This window comes from Polypterus senegalus, chromosome 10 (genome assembly GCF_016835505.1).
Source record: "Polypterus senegalus isolate Bchr_013 chromosome 10, ASM1683550v1, whole genome shotgun sequence".
Lineage (NCBI taxonomy): Eukaryota > Metazoa > Chordata > Cladistia > Polypteriformes > Polypteridae > Polypterus > Polypterus senegalus.
In genome coordinates, this window is record NC_053163.1 from 123,086,444 (window position 1) to 123,112,534 (window position 26,091).

Below are 26,091 nucleotides of genomic sequence, written 5' to 3' on the forward strand. Positions count from 1 at the left end.
GGCTCTCAATGAGAGTTCTGAACCCATCAGTGGCTTGTTTTGGCCAACTCTACCTGAGCAAACTACTCCAGCTATGTCAGATTTGAAGAGTGTCTTCTCCAGACTGCTTGTTTCAGTTCTTTCCATAGATGTTTGATAGGATTCAAATCTGAGCTCACAGTAGACCACTTCAGAATAGTCCAATGTTTTGTTCTTAGCCACTCTTGGGTGCTTTTAGGCGTGTATTTTGCACCATTATCCTGTTGGAGGATCCATGATATGTGACTGAGACAGAGTTTTCTGACTATAGGCAGTGCATTTCACTCCAGAATGTCTTCATAGTCCTGAGATTTCATTGTTCCCTGCACAGACTCAAGGCACCCTGTGCCAGATGCAGCAAAGCAAACTCAAGACATAACTGAGCCACCTCCATATTCACAGTAGGCATGATGTTCTGTGGACATAGAGCTCATGTGGCTTGCTGAAAAGGTACAGCTTTGTCTCTTATGTCTAAAGTACATTCTCCCAGAAGCATTGCGGCTTGTCAATATGCAGTTTAGCAAATTGCACACTGGCTTTAAATATATATTTTTTTTATTTTCACCAATGGAGTCTTCCTGGGCCTTCTTCAACTGAACCCACTGTCATTCATAAAGCAGCGGATGGTGCGATCAGACACGATGGACTTTGACCTTGGAGTCCAGTTTGTATCTCTTTGGAAGTTGTACATGATTTTTTTGTCAACCATTCTCTCTGTCCTTCTACTCATTCTGGAGTTGAGTCTCCTCTTGTGAGCACATCGAGGGAGGGTGGCTACAGTCTCATGGACCTTAAACTTCTTAATAATATTTGTAGCTGTTGCCACAGGAACATCAAGCTGCTTGGAGATGGTCTTATACTCTTTTGCCTTTAACATGCTTGTCTACAAGTTTCTTTCTGCTCTCCTCAGACATCTCTCTCCTTTGCTTCCTCTGGTCCATGTTCAGTGTGGGACAAACAAACAGGCAACAAGCACCATGTTAAAGTCATGTCATATTACATGACTTTTCCAGTCATTTTCAGTTTTAGCCTTCACTTAAAACATAAACTTAGTAAGTCGAGGCAGTTAAGAGAGTGCTTCTGTGAAGCTCAGTCACCTAGAATGACATACACAGCAAGTCACTTCAAATAGTCCACGATTCACTACAAGGTTTAATTTACTCTTCAGTTGAAGGGGTGGGTACTGTGTGTGTGACAGTTGATAATGAATGTTCATCCAGATGTGCAATGCATATAATGCAGCAACTAGGAATAAGGAACACGTTTCTTTTGGACCTCACAAACAAAAAGAGAAGCTTTTCTGTCTGATTTCTCAGGTTTTATACTGTATACCATAACGGAATGGTAAATAGAAAACAAGGGCAGAGATTGTGGCGGCATTCGCTGTACCTGTTAACCTATCATACTGCACTGGCTCCGTTAGGCAGCATACAAATGACTTTCGGAAAAAGAGGCGAGGACGAATGTGCTGGAAGAGCATCATGTAGTCGCAAAATGTAACATGCCCAGTGACTTTTAGTTGTGTAAGCTGACATGGACAACTGCAGTTGGCAAGCCAGACATATCCCATGACTAGATGTCACATAATGTGGCTTTAGAATTTGAGCCTCGCACTCTTAGGCCCACATTCACTGCCTGATTTGAGTCAGTGAGGATTTTCCTTCACAGTCTAAAGACATGCTGTAGGGTTAAAATGGAAGTGTGGACTGATGTCATATCCAGGCCTGTGCTTTTTCACTTTTAATTGGACTACAAACAGGAATACTGGCGACCATCGAATAAATACATGATAAACAACATCTAAGTTCAAGAATTAAAATTACTAATGGAGAATGGAAAAAAGAAGTTTTGCTTTGCTTTCATTAGAAAAAAAAAGATGTGCACACATTCAAGAGCAAGGCTCAAGAAAACAGAAAGTGCTGACATTGACATGATAAGCATATCTCACAACCACAGGGAACTGAAAGCGGCTGTGCAACACGCACTTTGGACAGCGATTTACCAACTTATGAGATCATTTCGGGTAATAATCCTTACTCATTCAATGTCACCCATGCGAGACAAGGCTACAAGGGATTGTGAAAGCTTTCCTTCCTTCTGGAAAGCTGATCTTTACTGACATTTCTCAAATATTCTCTTATATTTCTGATTAAGCTTGCTTTCTTCTTATCATCATTTTATACAACACACCCCAAGTGATGGTGAAGGTGTTTCAGAATTCCAGACATCCCACCATGTGTTTCTTACACACTACTCACACCCCCACTGTGGGGAGCCAGCACCACAGAAAAACCCATCAATACATCTTCTGAGCCCACTTATTAGATTATAATGTTACAGGTAGCTGAAGTCTATTAAAATTCATATATTGCCTTTCACAAATGAACACTATGTAAAGTTATGTTTTGTTTACTACACATTGTCACACACGTGCGCATGGGAGGCAGCTAAAGGGTCCAAATGAGAGTAATTCCACGCCACACCAGGGGGTAGCAGGGTGCACTGATCTTTTTTCTCACTTTCCTGAAGACCGTTCACGGAAAATTCTGCCTGGCCCTGATAACGTCACTTTCTGGTTTCTGACCTTGATGACGTCACTTCCGGTTCTGGACAGAATAACATCACTTCTGGTTCCGGACCCTTGGATGACGTCATTTCTGGTGAAGAACCCATGACTGAAGAGACTTCCAGTTCTGGCCCTTTTGATGATGTCACGTCCGGGTCCGCACCTACCGGGACCCTTCCACTTCTGCCCTCGATGACTTCACTTCCTTTTCTGGCCTTTACACCCTCCATATTTGACTAACCTAATCAACTCTGTTCTGAGCACATCAGTGCTAGCAATTTACCCATTTGCAGCCATAGAATATTATACAGGTGGCTGCCCCAAACCTTTTTATGACTCTTGTGTCTGCTTTTTGTGACATGTATCTGATTGTGCATGACACCTTCACAATGAACTCTCAGATCTCTATACTAAAGTAGTCAATTCTTCTTTATTTCCCATATCACAATTTTCTCGGGGGTCATGGTGGTGCAGTGGTTAGTGCTGCTGCCTCACATAACCAACACCCTGTGTTTGAATCCCACACCTAGTTGTAATTCATGTGGAATTTGCACATTCAGCCCATGTCTCTGGCTACCCTGGGTTTCTTCTCACCCAGACAAAAACATGATAGTTAAGGTAACTGTTCATTCCAAAGTTGTCCAGTGTGGGTGTTATGAACTGGCACCTTGACTAGGGCTTGATCCCCTTTCTGCAGGAACAGAACATGGCTCCCTACAACACTGAGCTACATTAAGTAAGTTTGAGAATATTATGCTATGTTAGAATTTTCACAGAGAGCACCTCTAGGACAAAAGTTTACAAAGACATCACTCACTCTTTATTAAATATGTTGACTTATCACATAGTCAAAACTATTATTGAGTCAACATAATCAATTTACAGTTAATATTGTATAATTAACTGGAAAACTAAACTTAAATGCATTAAAGTATGCAGTAGGCAGCCAAGCTGTACATACAGTATGATGGTGAACTCAGCAAACTATGTAATCTAGTGGACTGGGCTCTGGACTTTAAACCACAAAGCTGTTGCTACAATCTGATTTACTGCTTTAGCTGCAAATGTAAAATCTGCACTTTTTAAACAGTTGTGTGGTCCCCTGGAGGGTAAAGTGTGCACTGTGCCCTCTGTGACTTGTAGGCCTTGTGGTCTACTAGGGACAAAGCGCTGAACCCCGTGTCTGCCGCTCTTATTTCCCTAAGCGGAGTACACACGGTCATTCTACAGTGAATTCTATCCCACTGCAACATACGAGGCAGTAAAGTTGTTGACAGATTGGCAAAGGAGGGATCTATAAAACAGGAACACAGGTCTGCACTTGTCACAAAGGTGGGACCATCATCAAAGCCAATCAACCAACACATTAAGTGGTTGTATCACCATCCATGCTATAATGAAAGAACGACACAAATCACCTGCTTACAAGACCAGAGCTGGTGACTATCTTCAGAAAAATGGACACTGACAACAGAGCAACTACTGCACAACTGTCTGCTGCATGAAGCCATGAGATGCCAGATTTGGACAGAAAAGACACCAGTGATACAGAATCTGTATGGCAGCATGGAGGATTTACAATGTATAGCAACATTCAAAAAGAAGGCCAGAATTTCCATTTGAGTGAATGAAAAGAAGAAGAAGAAAGGTGTCATATGAAATAAAGATTGAGCTCTGCAAGGAGATGTTCTTCACCTGAAAGTGCTCTTTGGAAAGCAGTGAAAATGAGAGGTCTGTATCACAACCACAAAGTGGCATGTTGTCTTGCATATAACTTTTGTCTTCCATTCTGTCTTCCATATTATTTTCCTTATATGTCACTTACCTCTTGTAATTTGTAGTGATTGGCAAAAATGTTTAATCTATGTTTTCACAAAGAATGGAGATAACAAAAGTTTCTGATATAACAGGGGTCTATGTGATCAGCGTTTGACAACAATAAGCAATGTCAAAAAGACCATGAAAAAATTTAATGTTACTGATGTTGCATAACCCACATTTCAAATCAGCCACTCATATGCATACAATGTCCTAAATACATCTTCCTAAACATTGTTAAATAAACCACTTCAGGAAAATGCTGTCATTGATTATGAGACACGAGTAATGTGAGATTTGTTTATGGACTATTTGATATTTTTTACTGTTCTCTGGTGTTGATCACCATACACACCAGTTATATCAGAAACATTGTTACCTCCATTCTGAATGAAAACATTTGATTACAATTCTCAATCTCAACAATTACTACAAACTACATGGGGTTAGTAACACACAAAGAAATCTCATTTTTAGCTGGAATATTCTTTTATGGCCTTTTCTCTGTTTCTTATGTGTCTACATCTGTTTTTCCTAGAGAATCTTCAAGTACAGAAACAATCTAAATATATTTATTGTCACGCTCGGCACAGATAACCACTGTCTTGACTTGACTGTCTCGTCTCTATATCCACCCATAGCTCCAAGAAGTTGCCGGATGAGGACAAATGACTGCCCATTCTGGTCCACAGGCTAGAAGAGCAGGGCGCTCCCGGAAGGAGGTGTCTAGTTTGGGTACGAGCAACTTGCTCCATTTTGACACCTGACCGCTCTTCACAGCCTTGATACTGCAGCCAACTGCTAATCTTGCGCCATTGTGTGCCTGTTATTTTTGTTTAAACGTAGCATTTCAGTAAACAGGGTGGCCCAATTGGCACCCCAACATATCATTTTGGACTTGTGCGTTCCCCTTGGTCAACAACAAGTGTCTGTCTGTCTGTCTTTGTGTGTGTGAGTCCATCTCATCAACAGACAAAGTAGGAGCACCGTAAGGACAAACCAAACAGGAAATGACAGCAGTTAGGACATGGAACAAGGAGTGGAGACAGCTAAGAAGACAGCATATAACTCCTGAAATGAGGGATGCTCGATGTGCACACGGGATGCTCAATCCATTAGCCAAGGGATAACAAACATCAAGGGCAACATATACACTGGTTATTAAAAAATTTTAATAGTATGGCAGAGGTGTATGAATGGCAATCAACAGAGGAAAGTGGCAAGCAGTGGAGAAGGAATGTCAATGCAACAGCTGTGGCACAGGATAACAAAACAGCCAAAAAAAGGACTACATTGTAAAGAAGGAACGGTAAGGCTATGACAGAGGTGTGTGTACGTGAAACAACTGAGGTAAAGGCCGCGTGGCAGAAAAGTCAATGTGGAACAAAGGACGTTGGCAGAAAACACGGTGTTAAGATGAATTGGGTTTTATGGTATGAAACCTTTAAATGGAAGTGAAGGGGTGTGAAGAAATTACTGTTCAGAGACAAAGTTGGCATGTGATGTTCCTCAACAAAAAGAGTGTTAGACCACTAAACCCACCTTGGATGGGTAAGCCCAGCTATAGTTAATACCATAATTCTGTAAAGATCTTCAAAAAGAACTTAAAATAAAGACAACAAACAAGCCCTCAACCCAGGAGGGTTACTGTAAAGGAGAGTGTGCATCAGACATCTGTTGGGAGCCCCAAATATCTTTTCGGCAGAAACGTGTCATCTACCCTGACCCTACTGAATGGAGATGAAAACGACCATTTAAAAGGGGGTGGGGGAGGGGGCTGCTGACTGTGGGGTCTCTTTACTGATTTAACGTTAAGGTGACACACAATTGTCACAGCAGGGTGGGGGAGGTGCAGGTTGTCAATTTTGAGGGATGTTGTTCCTCCAAGCTGATCTAGAGAACCAACAGAGTGAGACAAAGAGGCTGTTAACAGCCTTTCTTTGGGATGGCCTCTGCATTCTGCCGCATCCTGCTTCCTATAGGTTTCTGGAAAAAAAAAAAAACAGGACTTTTAAGGAAGTATAAATCAGTAAAACTGGAATGCCATCAACAGGCAGGTCAGCAAATAACTAAACCTCCAAGATCACAGCCACACCGCTGCTGCAAGTTAAAAACAGTTCCTTCTATGCCAATATGCAGACGGTAGAGTAAGTTGCTGATTCATTAATTCAGTCTTCCTTTTCTGCTGAAAAAAGAAAATAACAAGGAAACTCTTTGTGATGAACTCAAAGCAATGCTGAGTAGGGCAAGATGTGTTATTTTAAATCATAACACATAAAGAAAAATGATTAGCTACTTAGGAGAAGTCCATTTTCATGTGTAATTGTGCCTTACCCTCTATTCATGGACCAAATTTCAGTTGTAACAATAGGCTTTTTGATGTCTTGAGCATTACTTTTTATTTTTCTAGGTTTCGGTTTATTTGTAGTATTTTTTTCTTCTTTTGACTATTCAGTTCTTCAGTCCATTCATCTGTGCTAGAGTAGAACTGCACCTTTACAAGCAATAGGATTGAATCAGCATTAAAAAGTCTCAGCCTTAGACAGACAAGCAGAGGTTACTGCAACAAATTCAGAGCCTTGGTTCACATTTTTTAACAACCCTTTGAGTTGTCAGACGGTTCAGGACAATGGCGCAGTGCTCTGTGGTGCCACCTCACGCCTTCAGGAGACTGGATTAAAATTCTGGCATTGTCACTGCCTGTGTGGATTTTGCAAATTCTCACCATGTCTGTGTGAATGTTCCCGTGTTTTCCTCTCACTTCTCAAAGACATGTATGTTAAGTTGATAGGGGACTGGAGTGTTCATGGGATGTCACTAGAATATCAGTTCTTAAGGTTTGCCCATTGCTGGCAAAAGAGGCTTTAGTTAGCTATGCATCTGAAATTGGATTTAAGCAAAATGAAACACTGAAGGACAGATGAAGAGTTGAGTAAAGTAATGGAACCACAGTTTAGGAAAAAGAAAATACAGTGAGATTAACATACTCAGATTATTTTCTTTAACAATATCTTAAATATAAATCTGCACTTGAATATGACGGCTTTGAGAGAACTGCAGACGTCCATACCATATGTCTCATACTGATTTTGGCACATTTCATATAAGGCTGTTTTGCACATTTTGTATGCTTTCCTCCACATTCCTCTAGGATATTGATTTGACTAACTTTCATTCACACAATGTCCACCTGGTAATTTACTGAGAAATACCTAAGAGATTCTTTAAATCTGAAGTGGGCTATCGTTGTCAGAAGTAAAGTTGAAAAAGCAGGTACTTATCACTTTGTCAAGACTATAAAATATGCTGAAAAATATAGAACAGTTATACTTCACTTAGTGAAGCACATGGACTTATTATTTTTTTGTAAGAAACTACAAGGTGCCATAGGAAGGATACTGATATGCAGCTGCTTGATTGTAGGGCAGACATGACATGTATTTGTTTTGCAGATGTTTTTATCCAAAGTGCCTTACAAAAGAGGTCAACATAATTGAGTAAACATCAGACTGTTTGTGAACAAGTGCTACTTTCAACTTAATGAATGCTTCGACATTGCTTATTCTGAGGCTATCTCCTTCCACATTCATCCTCCAACACCCTTGTCCTGATCTTCCAAGGTTTCATCCATGAGCCTCGTCCACTTCCTGCACATTCACACTGCCAGATACACCTTGCAGAGACTACACCATCTACACTCACTTTCCCCTGTTTCATAAGCCAATCTAAGCCAGGATCATTCAGGAGACATGACAGTGGCCAAGCGTTCAGCCATTGGATTTTAGCTGACACAGGACTCCTGCTTGTAGATAAGTGCTCTCTATCTGCTCCCCCTTTTCCATACAGACTTTGATTTAAAATAGATTCATTCTCAGAGGATTTGATAGCCAAGATATCGCTGTATTTAAATGCTGAAGTTGCTTAGCACTGTAAAGTTTGTTACTTATGGTGAATAATGCACAAAAACAAAACCCCTGGAGGCAATACTTTTTGCATTTGATACCCCAAATACTACCACATTCTTTTACAAAAAACACACTGATTAGCATTATACAAAAAGGGCCACATGCTCTGTTTAGCATGTCCAGCTGGGAGTACAGTACAAGAATATAATAAACCACACAAATCTTCCTCCTTTTGTACTCCACAGGGTGTTCCCTGCTGCCTCCCAACACTGACTCAAATGAAGTGAAGCAGCGGACTTTTATGTTGGACCACTGAATGCTTTCAGTGTCACGGTGTGTCCTTAAAGAAGTAAATCCGGGTCACAGAAAAAGCAGGGAGGGCCTCCCTTGACAGCCTTGAGAGCCAGACAGGGCTGCACATCTAGACTCCAAATCCCATGCACCCCTATGGGTGTCCCAATTGGGTTACCATACAAGGATCACAGCCAACTATTGTATGGGGGAAGGAAACAATCCCGATCACCACTTCTACTCAGTCTATCGATAAAAACATACCAGCCGGGTACAAATTTATATCTATGTGATGCCAGCCAATTCATGTGTGTCATTTCACTGGCTTCCTGTCCAGGTAACGGAACCTTCTGCAATCTGGCTGGGACGCCCATTCTACTCCTACAACTGTCACTCTGGATGGTGGTGTTACTACTCTTGAGCTTCAAGTTGTCAGATTATTCTCTAGTACCCCTTGTTCCTGAAATGGATTACATCATAATTCTTTTTTTTTTTGTCCTTACAATTTCTTCTCTGTCATTAATTTCACCCTAATTTTGTTTTTCCTGTTTGCTCATGTTGTTTCTTGTTATTTTAGCGACATCACTATGAGGGACGCCATTTTAAAATTCCCAGTGGTGCCGCAGCTATTTTGTTGGTAGTTGTGACAACCAGCTGCTACTACATAATTGCTGGTGTCCATGTATTTCAGGGCTGTCCAACTCTGATCCTGGGGGGGCCACAGTGGCCACATGTTTTCATTCTAACCGTCTTCTTAATCAGTAATCAGTTTTCACTGCTAATTAACTCCTTTTCCCATCATTTTAACAGCCTTGTTTTTAAGGATTCAGACCTCTGAATTGATTCTGATATGAGGCCAGGGAGCCAAAAGATGACCAGCTAAGGCAGAGCTTCAAACTCTAAGCAGTTCCTTAATTAGGCCAATTAAACCTGTCATTTAATTCCATGGCTTGTTGTTGCTCTCATTCTGCCACAGCAGACATTTCCAAAACTGTTGATTTTCCATTTTTCTAACAAAACAGTTAAAATGTTTTGGTGACCTGAGCAGATCAGTCTTACTGAGACCTTCACCTTTCTTTATTTTCAGATACTGCGTGATGGGAACAAGTGAGCTGGTCACGTGGCAGCCTGTTTTTTTTGTCTCAGTATTGTTTGGCTGCTAATTAAGGGAAAAGAAACAAATTAGGGTGGTTGAGTCAAATTAATTAAAACAAATGCAAAAGAAGATAATTAGCAGTAAAAACTGGTCAGTAATTCAGAAGATGGTTAGAATGAAAACCTGCAACTGATGCAGCCATCCAGGACCAAACTTGGACACCCCTGATGTATTTGGATTAAAACTCTGAAATCTTAAATTTAAGGGCTTTGGTATCTTGTGTGCTTTTGACTTTGTTTTCTGAATTTCATTCTGAACTTTGGTAATTTTGGTTCTGGCTTCCGTCCTGGTTTTGATCACTTCCCGTTTGACTACATTTTTTTCCATATTTATATCCTGGTCTTTCTTCCTAAATATAAAATTATTCCCTTCTGCCTTCCCATTCATTGCTGTACAGATTAAGCTTGCAGGGTGTCTGTTTTGGGCCTTTTGTTGTGAAATATTGCATTGTGGAGAACACCACTAGCTAGCCTATGCTTTTAAAAACATTTTTGATTTTCTTTCTAATATTCACAAATGAAAGAGGATGCAATCAATTGATCATGGATTTATTGATATGTCAGACCCACTTGATACACACTTGATTTATAATTGTTCATATTATAGAAAATAGAATTTTAGTGCATAGTTAAGACACCAATTAAAGATGCATAAACCTGATTAAAGCTGACATAGTTACATTTAGTGGGGTAATCATTTCTTCACTTAAGGTTTCATTCTTCAACTGCAGAACACAAGTCCGTTTTGGTGTCATATGTAATGCTTATAGGCTACAAAGTGCTACAGACTCATAAGGTTTATGTACATCAGACCAGTAACACAGACGCAAAGCCATTTTTCACAGCTTTACCCAAAACAAGAGAAAAGGGATGTATGAGTTTCTTGACTCATGGGTAGTGCAGATATAAAAGCAGAAGTGGTTTCTTTTGTCCTCTTATATCTAATAAGGTACATGAGTTACATGTTGTTTTCAAATGTGCACATTACTGCAGTGACGAATATTGAAATAAAAATGTTAAAGCAGATTAGTCCAGGATACAAATGAGGTAATGAGGACCTGGGTTCAAATCAGTGTTGGGGTAACAGACAAGATCCCAGTTTGAGTAGGTCTACACTTTCAGTCCTTCCCTCTTTGATCTGTTTATGGATGTGCTGAGTCATGGGATAAAAGACCAGTCCCCCTGGTGGGTGCTTATTGCTGATGAAATTGTGGTGTGTAGCACCAGAAAACAGCGAGTGGAAAGGACATTGGAAGAAGGGTGAAAGGCTTTAGAAGACAGAGGGTTGAAGATAAGTAAGAACAAGATAGAATATATGAGGTTTAATGATGATCAGGAGTCAGAAGGTAGCCTGCACGGAGAATTATTGAAAAGAATAAATATTTAGGATCACTGGTAGTACAAGATGGAAAAAGAGATGCAGAGATAACACATACAGTGCAGTATGGATTGAACAATTTGAAGAAGGTGCCAGGAGTATTGTGTGATTGAAGAATTAAGCAGAAGGTTAAAGGTAAGGTTTTTAAGAAAGTGGTAAGAACAGCAATGATGTATGGAGCTGACAGATTGATAGCAAAGGGAGTGCAGGAAAAGAAGTTAGATGTGGCAGAAAAGAAAATGTTCAAGATGGGTGTGTAGAAATACAAAAAAGAACAGGATAAGAAATGAGACAATCAGAGGAACAACAAAAGTGGGAGAGATATCTATGAAAGAACAGGAAAGTAGATTGAAGTGGTATGGACATGTGACGAGGACAGGCAATGAATACGTGGGCAAAAGAGTGATGGGAATGGAAGGACAAGGGAAGAGAAAATAGGGGAGGACAAAGCGAAGGAGGATGAATAAATTAAAAGAAGATTTAAAGGACAAGAGCTTGACTGGCGAGGAGGTGCAGGACTGAGTGGTTTGGAGAAGGTTGATCTCACACTTTGACCCCACACAGAAGTGAGAAAAGATGAAGAGGAAAAAGAAGATTTGTTGACATAGACTAGACATCACTCTGCTGCAAAGTGTCCACAAAAATGAAGCACATATAAAGGGTATTTAATTTTATACACTTTGGTTTATACATATAGATTTAATCTAAATATAAATTTCACAGATTGCAAAAGAATACAGGTGTGAACCCTTGAAATCGATATTTGTCCAATTTTTCTATATAACATTTATGTAAGCTATGTCTAACTATGCTAGCCTTTTAGTTAATATATGATATAAACTTCACACTCTCTCGTATTAAAATTTGTGAAGCCTATGAGGGAGACAGCCTAGAGAAATCTTAAAATGTGCTCAGGGAAGGATCCACATTCATGAATGGGCTGAACATATATATCGAAAACTCACAAAGATTTGTGAAGAATGGTTATTTGTTCAATGTATGATTGGCTTGGCAATGTCTCTCTGAAACTTCCTTTCTAAATTTGCTCCCATGTATTTCTCACATCCATTGCAAAAAAAGCTTAAAAATGCCTTAGTCACCCTTAGCTATTTCATAAACCCTTTGACAGATAAAAATTATTTGGGGGTCAAGACAGTTCAAGATATGCCACCAGCGTCCTCTTAGTATGTGTGCTAATGTTCAGTCAATGAAGATTATGATTTATGATGTGACAGACACAGACAGACAGACAAACAGGGCGTTGGCAAATGTTCTCAGTCCCTGCTCTCACTGTGTACTAGCTGATCTCATATACAGTACACTCTCATGTCAAGTGTTAAGTGTACTTTCTATAATTAGGTATGTCATATTACAGTACATGCCCAAAAATCATGTGGACAGCCATTCACGTTATTGACTTTAGATGCTTCAGACACCCACAATTAAAAGGTGCATTAAAATCAAGCTCATTGTCATTCAGTCTCCTTTGACAGACACTGGCAGTAGAATGGGCTGTACTGAACGGGCCACCAACTTTAAATGTGCCACTATCATAGGATGCCACTTTTGCCACAGCACATAAAATTTCTGCTCTGCAAGATCTGCCCCAGCCAACTGTAAGTGATATTATTGTGAAGAGGAAACATCAAGGAGCAACAACAGCTTGAAAACAGCCCATGAAAAATGTCAACCACATAAACTCTTAGAGCATGCAGATAATGCAAAGCACGAACAAAAATCACCTATCCTCTATAGCATCACACATAACAGAGTTCCAGACTGCTGCTGGAGGCAACATAAGTACAAGAACTGTGTGTTGAAAGCTTCATGAAATGGGTTTCCATTTTGGAGTATTTGCACACAAGCCTAAGACTACTCCGCTCAATGCCAAGTGTCGTCTGGAGTGATGTAAAGCAGGTCGCCATTTAAGTTCAGAGCAGTGGAAATGTGTTTTATGGAGCAAGGGAAGAAGGAGAAATTGTTTTTCTGATTTACACCGATTGTTGTCATAGTTGGCTTGGTACCACCCCAGATCAGAACATGGATGGCTGAAAGGACAATGTTAAACAGAAGTTTGTAATAGTCCCTGGCAAGACACTATGCATAATAAAAATAATTATAATTCTTTACATTTAGATAGCGTTTTTCTAACTACTCAAAGCACTTTTCATGGACAAGTCATGGATAATTGTTGATTTTCCTGTACTCTTTCCAAAGAAGATGAGAATTTAATATACGAGGGAGGTTCAAAACGTTTCCACACTGTTTTTAACTCTATTTATTAAGAATTTCAAAAATAAATTCCGAGCACTTTTCAACATAGTCACCTTCCTTTGCGATGCAGTTTTCCCAGCGTCGTACCAGCTTTTTAATGCCCAATTACTACTCCTCCCGCTTTCACCGTTTCCAACAAAAAGATAAAAGTGCGCAAACTTTTTGAACATCCCTCATATATATATATACATGGATTGACTGAAGAGGAGGTTCTTTATATGAAGTGTAGGACTTGTGTGTTCAGATTTTGTTGCTTCTTGTTCATTCTTTGTAAAACACGTCATACCATAATCGTGTAAAACTAAGAGCTCATGGCCCTTAATTACTAACATAGTGAGATATTCAATATTTTTCTATAGGTGGACGGCTGTCAAAGGGACTGCACTCTATATAGACTTAAAGGTAAACAAAAATGAATGATTTTGATTTTACTGACTCCTCGGTTGTTAAATATCTTTGTTCAAACACTATAAATATTCAAATAGTTGAACTGACTGAGAATGCCAAAAGGGATCCTACTCTAGTGGGTCCTTGAGCAAAGCCCCTTAACCTGAAAATTGCTCTAAGGGAACTGTACAATGGCTGATCCTGTGTTCTGACCCCCAAAGGTCACGTGAAAGGACAATTTCCCCTCGAGATTAACAAAATACAATCTTTTAAGTATGCATGAAGGGTTAACATACAGTATGTTATCTTTAAAATGTTACCATTACCCAATTAGCCAGAGGGCCTAAATCACAGTTGCTTATAATCTTCAACAAATAGCTGGATTTGCCTGGAGACAAGCTTGCTACTTCTATGACAAACCACACTAGCTGTGACACAATCGCTTGTAGTAAACAGCCCGAGGTTCCTGGATCTGGATCTGGTATTAGCATTTTTTTCAAGGCATTCCTTTCCTATTCAGGAGTGTGGCTACTAAAACAAAGATCATGTTACACAAACAACTACAGCTGAAGTGTTTTGTTTTGCCACAGCAGCGATTGCTTTGTTGCTTAAACAGATTGCCCACACAACATTTTAGCTGGTAAAGGATTCTGTCAGGAAGACAACCTGCTTTGTCATGTTTGTTTTTGCCCCGATTTAATGAGAAACTGTGCTTGATTTCTCTCTTTTTTTGCTCATGTACACTGAGACAAAACAGGATAACAGAATCAAACAGAAAGCTCGCTGAAAATGCCTTCCATAATTCCTGTCTTAAAGTCCAACATATAACTCACGCCAAGAAAATAACGGTAACCTAACTGCAGACTAAAAGGAGTCTGAATCAATTAACATTTTATTATTGTACACGGTTACACACTTATGTCTAACAATATGAGCAATGAGTGAGAAACTTAAAGGAATAATCCACCCAAAAATGATACTTTATCATATGTTATCTACCTGTGTAGCTTGTAGTGAATATTTTACATGGTGAATGCAGATAAAAAGGGACATTACAAAGTTTCACTATAACTGGACCCAATGGTGACAAATGCTAAACAACTGCAAACAATATCAATAACATCCATGAGAAAAACCTCACGTTAATTGTGTCTCACAATCCACGCGTCAAGTCATTTAGTCACATGCTCACAATGTGCAAAACACACATTTTTTGAAAAAATAATGTTAAACAGATAACTCTGGGAAATGAACGACACGCAATAGGAAACCCCTTCACACGGGGGCATGCTTTTCAATAGAAGATAGGATTCTTGACAAATAATAGACAGGGAAATCCAGGTCAGGTCATTCTATTAGAAACTTGTATTATGTTCTTTCATCTCAAAAACTGGAGATTAAAACAACAATACAAACTGCATTGGGTGAGTAACATAAAAAATACATGTTTTTTGGATTTAACATTTAACTATAGCTTTATGAAAACATAAGTTGTGCACCTGCATTATAACCATGAAAACTGAGCACTATTTAATAAAAAAAATATATATAGTTCATTTTTAAATTGATTGTTTTGATATTGTCAGAAAATGTTCATAGATTTGCTAAATGTAGCAAGTTAGAAAAAATAGCCCGTAATGCCAAGTTTTATCAACATGTTAAATTTACAGGCTGATGCTCACATCAACATTGCTTATGCATCCATATGGACATTAAAATGAACATGTTCAGACTCTTCTTTCTAGACTCTCATTTGGTTTTTATGTGTATTTGGGTAAATAACAAAAAAAAAATATTTTAGTGCTTTGACTACATAGATGTCTTATCAAATACAGAACTGGATACAAAACTCTGTTTCTAACTTACACGGCTGAATGCCACCACCTCTCCTATGTATAATTCACTTAAATACCTCACATCGTTAGAGACGGGACGTGCTGCTATCCCAAAATGCATACAGTGATTTCAGCTGAAATCTTGGCCCTTTTTTCCCCCATTCTGTTTTGGTAAATGAAACACGAGACATTAAGACAGATGAGGTCCAAAACACCCGCTTTCCTTATTCCTCATTGCTGCATTATATGCATTGTACTTCAAAGTGAGCACTCACTTGGTTGTTAGTTCTAACGCACAGTCAGCTCACCCCTAACACTTACGTCGGGGCGAGACATCGACTGGATGGACTGAGTCACTGGGTATGTCAGACTACACAACTGCTCCAACTTGCTAAGAATATGTTAATGGGAGTCTCCAACTAAAAAAACGCTGGAAAAGTCAGACAATGTGACAGAGCCTTAAAACTTCAGTAAATCAAGCTGCTTTTTTTGTATTTGATTTGTTAAAAATGTATTCTACAGAATTAAGGTGGCCTAAACCAGCCAGCTAACTCCTAATGGCAATACATTTTAGTGCTTATAGCTTAATCAGGAGATGAATATCCTACATTAAATGACAGATGAGAAGTAAGTGCTTATTTTCTCATAGTTTTAATACTTTTTCTTCTGCCTGCCACACTCTTCCAATTTAACTTGGAAAACACTTGGTGAGAGGACTCATTATGAAAGGGCACATATAAAACAATGGTCACTTGACTGAAAAATGAAGATTAGCTAAGCATCTTGAATGCATTAACTGATGGCATCAGGAGTGACACACAATACAATAAGTGGCCACTAGCCATTTATGGGTACTAACTAGATATGTGAAACCTGACTTATAGGACAGCAAATCAACATCTATGATTTTGATTTAAAATGTGAAAAAGTAAATGAGTTAATTGTATTAAAAATCTCTTTCATACTTAAGACTAAATATGCTGTCAAGTGGCTTATAGGTTTGTCCACTTTTAATTCTGAGTCCCAAACACTTGTAGATTAGTTTAATTTGTGACTCTAAAATGGCCAAGAATGAACAAGTGTGCCTTATAGTGGACTGACACCCCATCCAGCACGAGTTCCCGTTTTATTTATTTATTATTATTATTATTTTTTTATTTAATACATGATTCTAAAATTAGGTAAGTTTAGTAAATGGATGAAAATGTGAAAATATTGTTTTTTGTACATGTGCATGATTTTCATTGTGTTTTATTACAGTTTCCCTAGTGTTTTACTTTATTGCATGTTTTAATTTATTTATGTTATATCTGAACATGTGTATATTTTATATATAAATGCCTATGTGTGTAAGTCTTTGTGTCTGTCCGGCCCGGAAGTGAGAGGTGGAGTTGGGGTAAGGATACAGAAGTGAGGCTGGCACGTTGGCAAAGGGAAACCTCCAAAAAAAAAATCACTCGCTTAGCTCCTAATACAGAAGCTGGGCAAGCACATCGGAAAAACTCTATCCCTGTTACTTTTCCTCCCACTGCTTATACACAAGCGAGGCGAAAACACCAGCAACACAAAACCTCCTAGTAGAGAGATGCCCAGAGTAGTTCCTTTCAATTACCTGACATCTTTGCATTTCAGTTTTTTTTCTGACAATTTCAATAGTTTCTAGGACCAAGTGCTTGTTACAGCACAGGCTTACACAGCTACCATATATATATATATATATATATATATATATATAGTATATATCCATCCATCCATTTCCTAACCCGCTGAATCCGAATACAGGGTCACGGGGGTCTGCTGGAGCCAATCCCAGCCAACACAGGGCACAAGGCAGGAACCAATCCTGGGCAGGGTGCCAACCCACCGCAGGACACACACAAACACACCCACACACCAAGCCCACACTAGGGCCAATTTAGAATCGCCAATCCACCTAACCTGCATGTCTTTGGACTGTGGGAGGAAACCCACGCAGACACGGGGAGAACATGCAAACTCCATGCAGGGAGGACCCAGGAAGCAAACCCAGGTCTCCTAACTGCGAGGCAGCAGCGCTACCACTGCGCCACCGTGAACTAGCTTGAACTAGCTGTGCTACTCATCAACATATCACTGCTAATGTTTGCAGTGCACCATCTATCAGAATGCATTTTGTCATGTACGTGGTAATAAAATACATTTCTTTTACCATTCCAACAGATAGCGTGTCACAAACGCTTGTAGTAATGAAATGCATTGCTACAAATGTTAGTGATGTGCCATCTGTTGGAATAACAGAGATATAAAAACCAGCAGGATACACATACACATATTCCTTTATTAAGGAGGTGGGAAGTGCATTATATAAAAATAAACTGAAGCTTTATAAACCTCTAGTTTAAACTTGTGTTACACTTACATGAAAGGAATAGCTGACCCAAAATTCAGTTTTTTATAATTGTTTTCTTACTTTCTTTGTGTGTGCCTACAGTCAAGAGAAATTACTGCTTTTCAGTGTGTTTGATATTTTCCACATATAATAAAGCTTATTTTAACTATCTTAGCTGGAGGCCAATGCTATGCACTAGAGATTAAGTTTTCATCATTTGTTAATCCAGTTGATACAATTTTGAAAACACAACACGTGCAGTAGGCCCTACTATTACAACCCCAAAGAATCTCTGTCTTACCAGCTTTGAGATGGCAACTAACCTCAATTCTTATCCATCCTTCCATCTTCCTAACCTGCTCATTCAGGCCAAAGCCCTCAGTGCTAAAGATAAATGCTAACAAAAACAAAAAAAGTCTGATTGGAAGGAGGCAGGGGAGTTCTTTTGCCAAGCAAAAGCATATTCAGGATATTGGAACAGGGCATACAGTGCAAATCACAACATTGTTATCAGCTTAATAAATGTTTGTCCCTGAAACCACCAAACATGGTCAAGACATGCCCTTGGCCTTCTGTTCAGTCCTTAAAGAAAGAAAGAAAGAAAGAAAGAAAGAAAGAAAGAAAGAAAGAAAGAAAGAAAGAAAGAAAGAACTACACTGACAAGCTAACACATGTTGTGGTGAAACCATTTACCACATACATCAGACAGGGGAATTCTGTATTGAGCAGAGCTAAAAACAGCAGCTTGGCAAAACAGAGCTGTTGTTCATATGGGTACGGTCAGAAACCAAAAGATCCATTGAAACGCTTGAGAACTTGTGCTTGTGCATAAACAGTTAATGACGATGAAATTCTATGTATTAGGGGCGTACATTAATATTACTTAAGTCATGTGACAATCATTTAGATTTATAATATGAAGATCAAGAAAATGGTATTTCCATACATTACCAATGAAAAATAAATAATTATTAATGAAATAATGTTCATTATTAAAGCTTTTTAAGCTGTAAAAGAAATGTCTATAAAACACCAGAATCACAAAATCTGTCACTCATTTAGTTATTTATGAATATTACTTTGCTTGCATTTTAAGAAAGAACTTCTGAGTTTATCTTGAAGAAATGCACACACTTGGGAATGTTGTTTTTGGTGATCCAAGACAATGGTTTGCTATTTGGAAAAAGAAATACTCAGAGCTAAGTTTGCACACAAGCAAAGCTTGTTCAACTCCAAATACTTAAAAAAAATTGATATAGATCAATCTGAGGTGCATGATGTAATATAATTTATGATCATACTGGTATAAATAGATTTTGCAAAAATAGATACTGTATATTGGGGTGGCATGCTGGCACAGATATAGTACTGTCAATTCGCAGTAAGGACACCAGGGTTTGCAATTTGGTGGCTCCCTGTGTGGAGCATGCATGTTCTCCTCATGTCTGCATGGGATTCTTCGGGGTACTCCAGCCTTCTTACACTGTCCAAAAGTATGCAGGTTAGGTGGACGGGCACTGCAAAATTGGCTTGCATGTGTGTTCACTCTAAGATGGACTAGCACCCTCTACAGATATTATTCCTGCCTTATGACTGATGCTTGTATATATATATATATATATATATATATATATATATATATATATATATATATATATATATATATATATATATATATATATAATAGTTTCAATACATTGCATCACACAAAATTTTATTTTGCTTTTTTGACACTGATCAACAAAACGAGACTCAAAATTGTCAAAGTGAAAACAGATCTCTGCAGAGTGGTCTAGATTAATTAATAAATATAAAACACTAAATAACTGATCATGTAAGTATTCTTTCTCTTTAATATGAAATACTTTAGTCATCACTGGTGCAACTGATTAGTTTTAGAGGTCCCAGAATTACTTCAATGAAGATTACCTGTCTTAAGTCTCAAATGACTGCAAATCACCCAACACAATGAATATGAAAGAACAGTCCAAGCAATTCCATGAAAAGGTGGCTGAAAAGCACAAGTCTGGGGCGGAGACAAGAAAATATCCAAGTCACTGAATATCGTTTGGAGTCCAGTTAAATGAATCATTAAGATGAAAAGAGCATGGTGCAGCTCTAAATCTGCCTAGAACAGGCTGTTCACAAAAATGAACGATCGAGCAAGAAGAATAAAGTGAGGGAAGCCACCAAGAGAACTATTAGAGCCCTGAAGGAGTTACAAGCTACAGTGAGAGAGATGGGAGAGACTGTGCAGACAACTGTTACCCTGTTTCTTCATCAATCACAGACTTATGGAAGAGTGGCAAAGAGAAAGTCACTGTAAAAAATCCAGAGATTCTGCCAGAGGGCACATGGGAAACTCTGAAGTCAGCAGGAAGAAGGTTCAAACATTGTCTAATTAAACCATATTTGAGCTTTTTGTCCAATACAGTTAAATGCCTAAACACACTGCCCATTATTAAAAACACACCATCCCCACCATGAGGCATTTTTGTCCAGCAGGCCTTGAAAGTCTTATGAGAGTCAAATGAATGTATCAAAATATGGGCAAATCCTGGAGGAAAACCTGAAGATAGTCTGCAAGAAACCTGTGTTATGGGGAGAAACTTAGTTTTCCAGGAAGACAACCCCAAACATAATACAAAAGCTATACAGGAATGGCTAAAAACAACAATGTTAATGTCTTGGTGTGGCCGTGTCAGAGTCCAGATATCAATCCAATTGACAAGTTGTGTCTGGACTTGAAAAAGGCCTCACTCGTGATCAACAAGACATCTGACAGCTTGAGCAATTTTGCAAAGAAAATGGAGAAAACGTGCAGTGTCCAGATGTGTAAAGCTGATAGGGGCCTGAGCATAGAGACTCAAGGCTGTCATGGCTGACAAAAATGCATCTACAAACACTGACTTGAAGGGAGTGAACACTTATTCTGTGATTTAGATTTGCAATTAATTAAGTCAGGTTTGCAGAGATGTGGTTTCACTTTGACATTAATGACTTATTTTCAAAGTAAATCCACTGTGATTCAAAGCTGCACCATAATTAAATTTGAAACCTTGCAAGTGTGCATTCACACTGTACATATATAATCAATTAATTCTTGTTATGTGTGCAGCCTCTAATAAATGTCTGGCTGTCTCATTGAACCCACTTAGATGTAGTGCTCCTCACAATCCGATTTCAAATGGTCAAAAATTATACAAATTCACCTACAATGTAACATGAGGACAAGAAAAACACTGCGTTACTGGAGCATCACTGTCAACTGCTAGCCACCAAGTGCTGACGCAGTACATCACTGACTGAATGACATTTTGTGTTTTCAGTTATTGTTTGCCGTTTAATTCTTTTAGTTACTCTTTAATACATGCAAATAAGAATTTCATTAGACTCTGCACACAAGAAAACACACCATGCACAATTATTACAGCCAGCAAAATCCAAAGATAGCTTTGTAGAATGGTTAAAAAAAATGAAGACTGTCATTTTAGGTTTATAAATTAAAAATGGCAACTTTTGTCAGGCATGCAAAAGAATGACGGAAATTAGAAAACTAGCATTTATGCCTATAAAAGCCTACCAATGACTCAAATTAACTGACAAATGTATAAACAAGGGGGTGTCACTGTGGCACAATGGTTAGCACTATTACTTTACAGCTCCATGAAAATGAATTCACTGCTCATCATCTGTATGGAGTGTGCATCTTCTACCTTTGTCTGTGTGGCCTTATCCTCCGCCAATCCAAAGATGGCCAGGTTAGGCTTATTAGATACTTTGCACTCATCCTGTGTAAATAATTTTAAGTACTGTAGGATTACATGCTGGATTTCTGTTTTAAATATGGCTTATTTGTGCATTCCTCGCAATGCTTGAATTCTGTTTTGTATTTTGATCTATAGTTATAAATGTGCATGGTGTTATAAAATGGTCAAAGAGAAGTATCATAAATAAAAACGCACCAATCAAAACAGAACTAAGAAGCTTTAAAAGCAACTCTACTGCTACAGTACAGAGGTTATTTTCTCCAAGGATGCTGCAGACTAGAGTTCTCAGTTTTGTTTTCCTTTCCTTAGTGGTCAACTAGCCATTGTTAAAAATACGTTTTCATACTGATCACAAATGTACATAGAATGTTTCAATAAGTTTTTTTAGTTACGTATTTTTTAGGTTGTATATCCACCATAATAAACTGACAAGTGCCTGTGACTCGGTCATTTTAACAGATGGTGCATCACAAATGTTTCTAGTGGTAAAATGTCTTGCATTTGTCACTCCAACTAATAAAATGCATTGTATTTGTCATTCTAACAGATGGTGCCTCATAAACATTAACACTGCTTTAACAAATCTAACACGAAATGGTATATAACAGAGACATATGCATTGCATTTGCCATTCCAATAGATGGCGCATCACAAACATTTGTAGTAATAACCACACAGAATGGCATATAACAGACATAAGCATTGCATTTGTCATTCCGACAGAAAGCTCATCACAAACATTTGTAGTAATAAAATGTTTGTGATACATTATCTGTTGGCATGAAAAATGCAATGCATATGTCTCGGGTTATATGCCAGTTTGCATCAGATTTGATGTGCCATCTGTTGGAATGACAAATGCAATGCATTTTATTTCTACATGGATTACAAAATACATTCCAATAGGTGGCGCACTGTAAATGTTAACACTGAGGTCTATGTTGATTACTTAGATTTCAACCCATCTTAGGCAGTTAGATCAGCTAGTTTAGTACATAAATCCTCACTAAAGAATACATTTTGTAACTTTCCAGAAAGGCACAAAATAAGTCTGTTGTGCCAGAGTTTGCAGTCTGTAACATATGCTGCATGTGCTGAGACATGAGCCTGCTCCCTGTCTGAGACACAGCTGGTGATTAAATGTCAAAGTGTAAACATCAACATGTTCACATCTTTAAAAATTAATTTATTTTATGCTCATCTGGATGTTTTCCAGATCATCTTGGTGAAGTCAGCAGCAAGCATGGTGAATGGAGTCATCGGGACTTTTCTGAAATGAAAAAGTGATACCAAGGCAAGTGCAATCCCGGTATGCTTGCTGACTACTGCTGGACCGTTAAGAGGGATTTTCTTGAGGCCAGGTACTGCAGAAATACAGTAGTACACTTCTACCTTTTAAGTGATACATAGCCAGCATGTACATATAAATACACTTTTATTGTTAAATTTAATCATGTGTCACTTAAAATCCCTGTGTGATAGAAAAAAGTCAAATTAGATATTTGCATTCAGCATAAACAATACTGTAAGAATCACCTATATTGATTCACGGGACAAAAAAAGTTCAATATTGTTGCCCAATGCAATTAATTAATGGTCAGATAGTATTAAGTTCCATTTATATTAATCTGTTTCATACTACTTTGATTTCCTGTGTCTTCATGTGTGACCTTAATGTAATTAGTCATTTTCGCTGTTTGCAGTTGCACTTACCTGTAAAACTGTCACAGCACTCTGCACCTGCACTCAGTGAAAGGCGCTATGCAAAAATAAAGTGAATTGAATTAAACAACACTAGTGCCACTGGTATTTATGGGGAGTCTGCACATTCACCCTATGACTTGTTCACTCTCCGGTAATCGCAGTTTCCTTCAACATGTAAAGAGGCCCAGCTCCTCAAAATACACCCTGCATGAGTGAGTTGTGCCTTGCAACGACCTGGCATGTCATCCACGGGTAAATTCTGAAGAGATGAGATGTGAATTACTGTGTCCTTCAGAGAAGGTTCGAATGGAGTTTCAGCCGTTTTGACAGAATTAAGGTTCAATGGAATGAAAAAATACAGATCCAAAATGGTGAATGCCCCCCTACTAAACAGGACCGTCTGTGCTGATTAATATTTGATTGGGAATGCCTCAAGCAGGTTGCAGGTATTACATAACAAATACAACTGTTGTTTTCGAATGTCTGTTTCACAGGCTACCTTAATAAAAAGGTAAATGAGTTACTCGGCAAAAAAAACAGTAGCTTTCGAAGAAATTTAGGGATACTAAGCGGCTCTGCTTCAGGCTTATACTTTTGTAGAATAATGCCAACAGTCAGTATTAATCAAATCAAAATCGTCCAGTGCAGGTTTTGTTAGCGGAGTGCGCACACACAGGCACACAACTACCGGAGATTCGTCAACATCAATCTTTCTCTCACTAGACACACCACACGAAACAATTTAAAGCGCATTCACACTAGAGGAGTCGAGCTGAGCCGGGCTACTGTAGCCCACACTCAGGGATCTTTTGAAGTGATTCAGTTCAGACAGGTGAGCTTATCCCGCGTGAACACTTCACGTGATCACGTCCACTCCAAACAGGCTGAACACCCGCACTGACTCAATCGATTAACGCTGAGATTCGCTTTCACTCCGAGCAGCCGGTCACTCCGCACTCCGATACCCACGGAAATGTAGCGGTGCTCCAGATTGTTGTCCAAAAATCCTCACCTGCTTTGACACGCAGGTACATTCGACACCAGTCCAACTCCGCTTGTTGTTTGTTTCCAACTGACTTGCACTGACTTACCGACTTCAGTTCAGATGCAAACCCACACTCTCTACCGGCCAGCTATGTATTTTGCTAAAGGTAACATACACACACACACATACACTTTGACACCTACTCCAAATCGGGACGCCTTGAACCATGCAAGCAGTTTGCAAACATACGTCCTTAAACACACACAAGCGCTACCGGTGACTGTCGCGCAAAACTCCCAGACACCTAAACATGTAACGCGATCCGGCGCTCAGTCCTACCTTCTCGGGCTTGGCTTTGTTTTGCAGTAGCTGTTCCAGGTACAGATCGGACAGAGCCGTCCTCGCGCTGTTGACACGCTCGAAAACAGCAGCGGGTTCCTTTTTGTCGCATTTTAACGTCATTTTTATGCTGGAGTGAATGACAGCGAAGGCTCCGGCGTCCAGCTACAGCGCCTTTTAGATGCAAAAAAAGGGCAGGACGAAGAGCTGCCGCTTAATTAAAGCCCAGCCTTAAGGGTGAAGTCCCAAGTCCAGATAAGACGTCAAGCTGAGCACAGCTGACAAAGCAAGTAATGTGCAGTAAACAGAACGAGAAGGAAGGGGGGCAGCATTAAGTGCAGCTTCCTCGAACACGGAGTTACGTACGAGGCGATAGGCACAAGGCTCTACCATGGCGTTAGTGGGGTAGGGGGGCGTGTGGCTGGAGGTGTCGCTCTTTATTCATTTCCATATTTCATTCTCGGCTTCATTTCTCCACCGGTAATCTAATCGTGAAATCCTCTGGGATGAGCTTGTAGGGGACGGTATGTACGAAGGGTTTTTTTCCCTCCCCCAGTGGTGTTTCCCACATAGCGGTGGACTGCGTAGTTGCACGAGCTGAGAGAACGAGATGTGACCGGTCGGGTGAGATAAGCCGAATAACGTACAAGTAGACGTCTGGTGCGTTTCTTTATCATTCATATTGTTCCTGGCTCAAATGAACTGCGAGGCGAAATGCCACCCTGCTAAGAAAGAGAACACGTTTTAAAAATGGTTTTGGGCAGAAAGTGTTCAGAAAAGCTAACGTGAAAACTTTCAGTTCTGTAAAATAATGTTGATAAAAAATCAGCTATTGGCAAACTTGCTATCATGTAAAATAATGTTGGTAATACAGTATATAGCAAAGATTGTTTATGCCACCCCATAGGGGCTGATGAACCTGCTATGAAACTAATGAACCGTGCGCTTTGGGACCCCTAATAACGGAATTGCCCCAGAAGCGACTTTAGTCCACATTGCTTAAAAATTGTGGGGGACTACGGTATGAGAAGCCTTTTTTTAGTGAGTTTCAGTACAAAATAATAATTAAAATAAAAAATTAAAGGTTATCTAAGTATCAAAAAAAAAATAATTGCTATGATTTGTCATTCTGTCATGGAACAACATTTTTGAAGAAAATAAATAGTGGTTACCCAGACCTCCTTGCTCGTTACGAAGGGGCCTCAATATCAGTTCAAACTTTACGGCCCCAGAAATGTTGATCTGTCACTGCTTGTCAGTGTGCTGGACTGTGAGGAACTGGATGGCAAGTTCAGTCA

General features: G+C 39.2%; 1 protein-coding gene across 2 annotated transcripts in view; it reads right to left on the bottom strand.

Annotated features, from left to right (window-relative positions):
- Nucleotides 1-25,309, bottom strand: part of mpp1 (membrane protein, palmitoylated 1) — a 121,239-nt gene extending 95,930 nt beyond the window's left edge. Inside the window, exon 1 of one of the 2 annotated variants that reach the window (XM_039766513.1) lies at nucleotides 24,794-25,309. In XM_039766513.1, the coding sequence (XP_039622447.1) occupies nucleotides 24,794-24,916 (123 nt within the window). In that variant the 5' untranslated portion in view covers nucleotides 24,917-25,309. The remainder of the gene's footprint in view (nucleotides 1-24,793) is intronic. The other variant, XM_039766512.1, reaches the window with a different exon arrangement.
- Nucleotides 25,310-26,091: the final 782 nt, after the last annotated feature.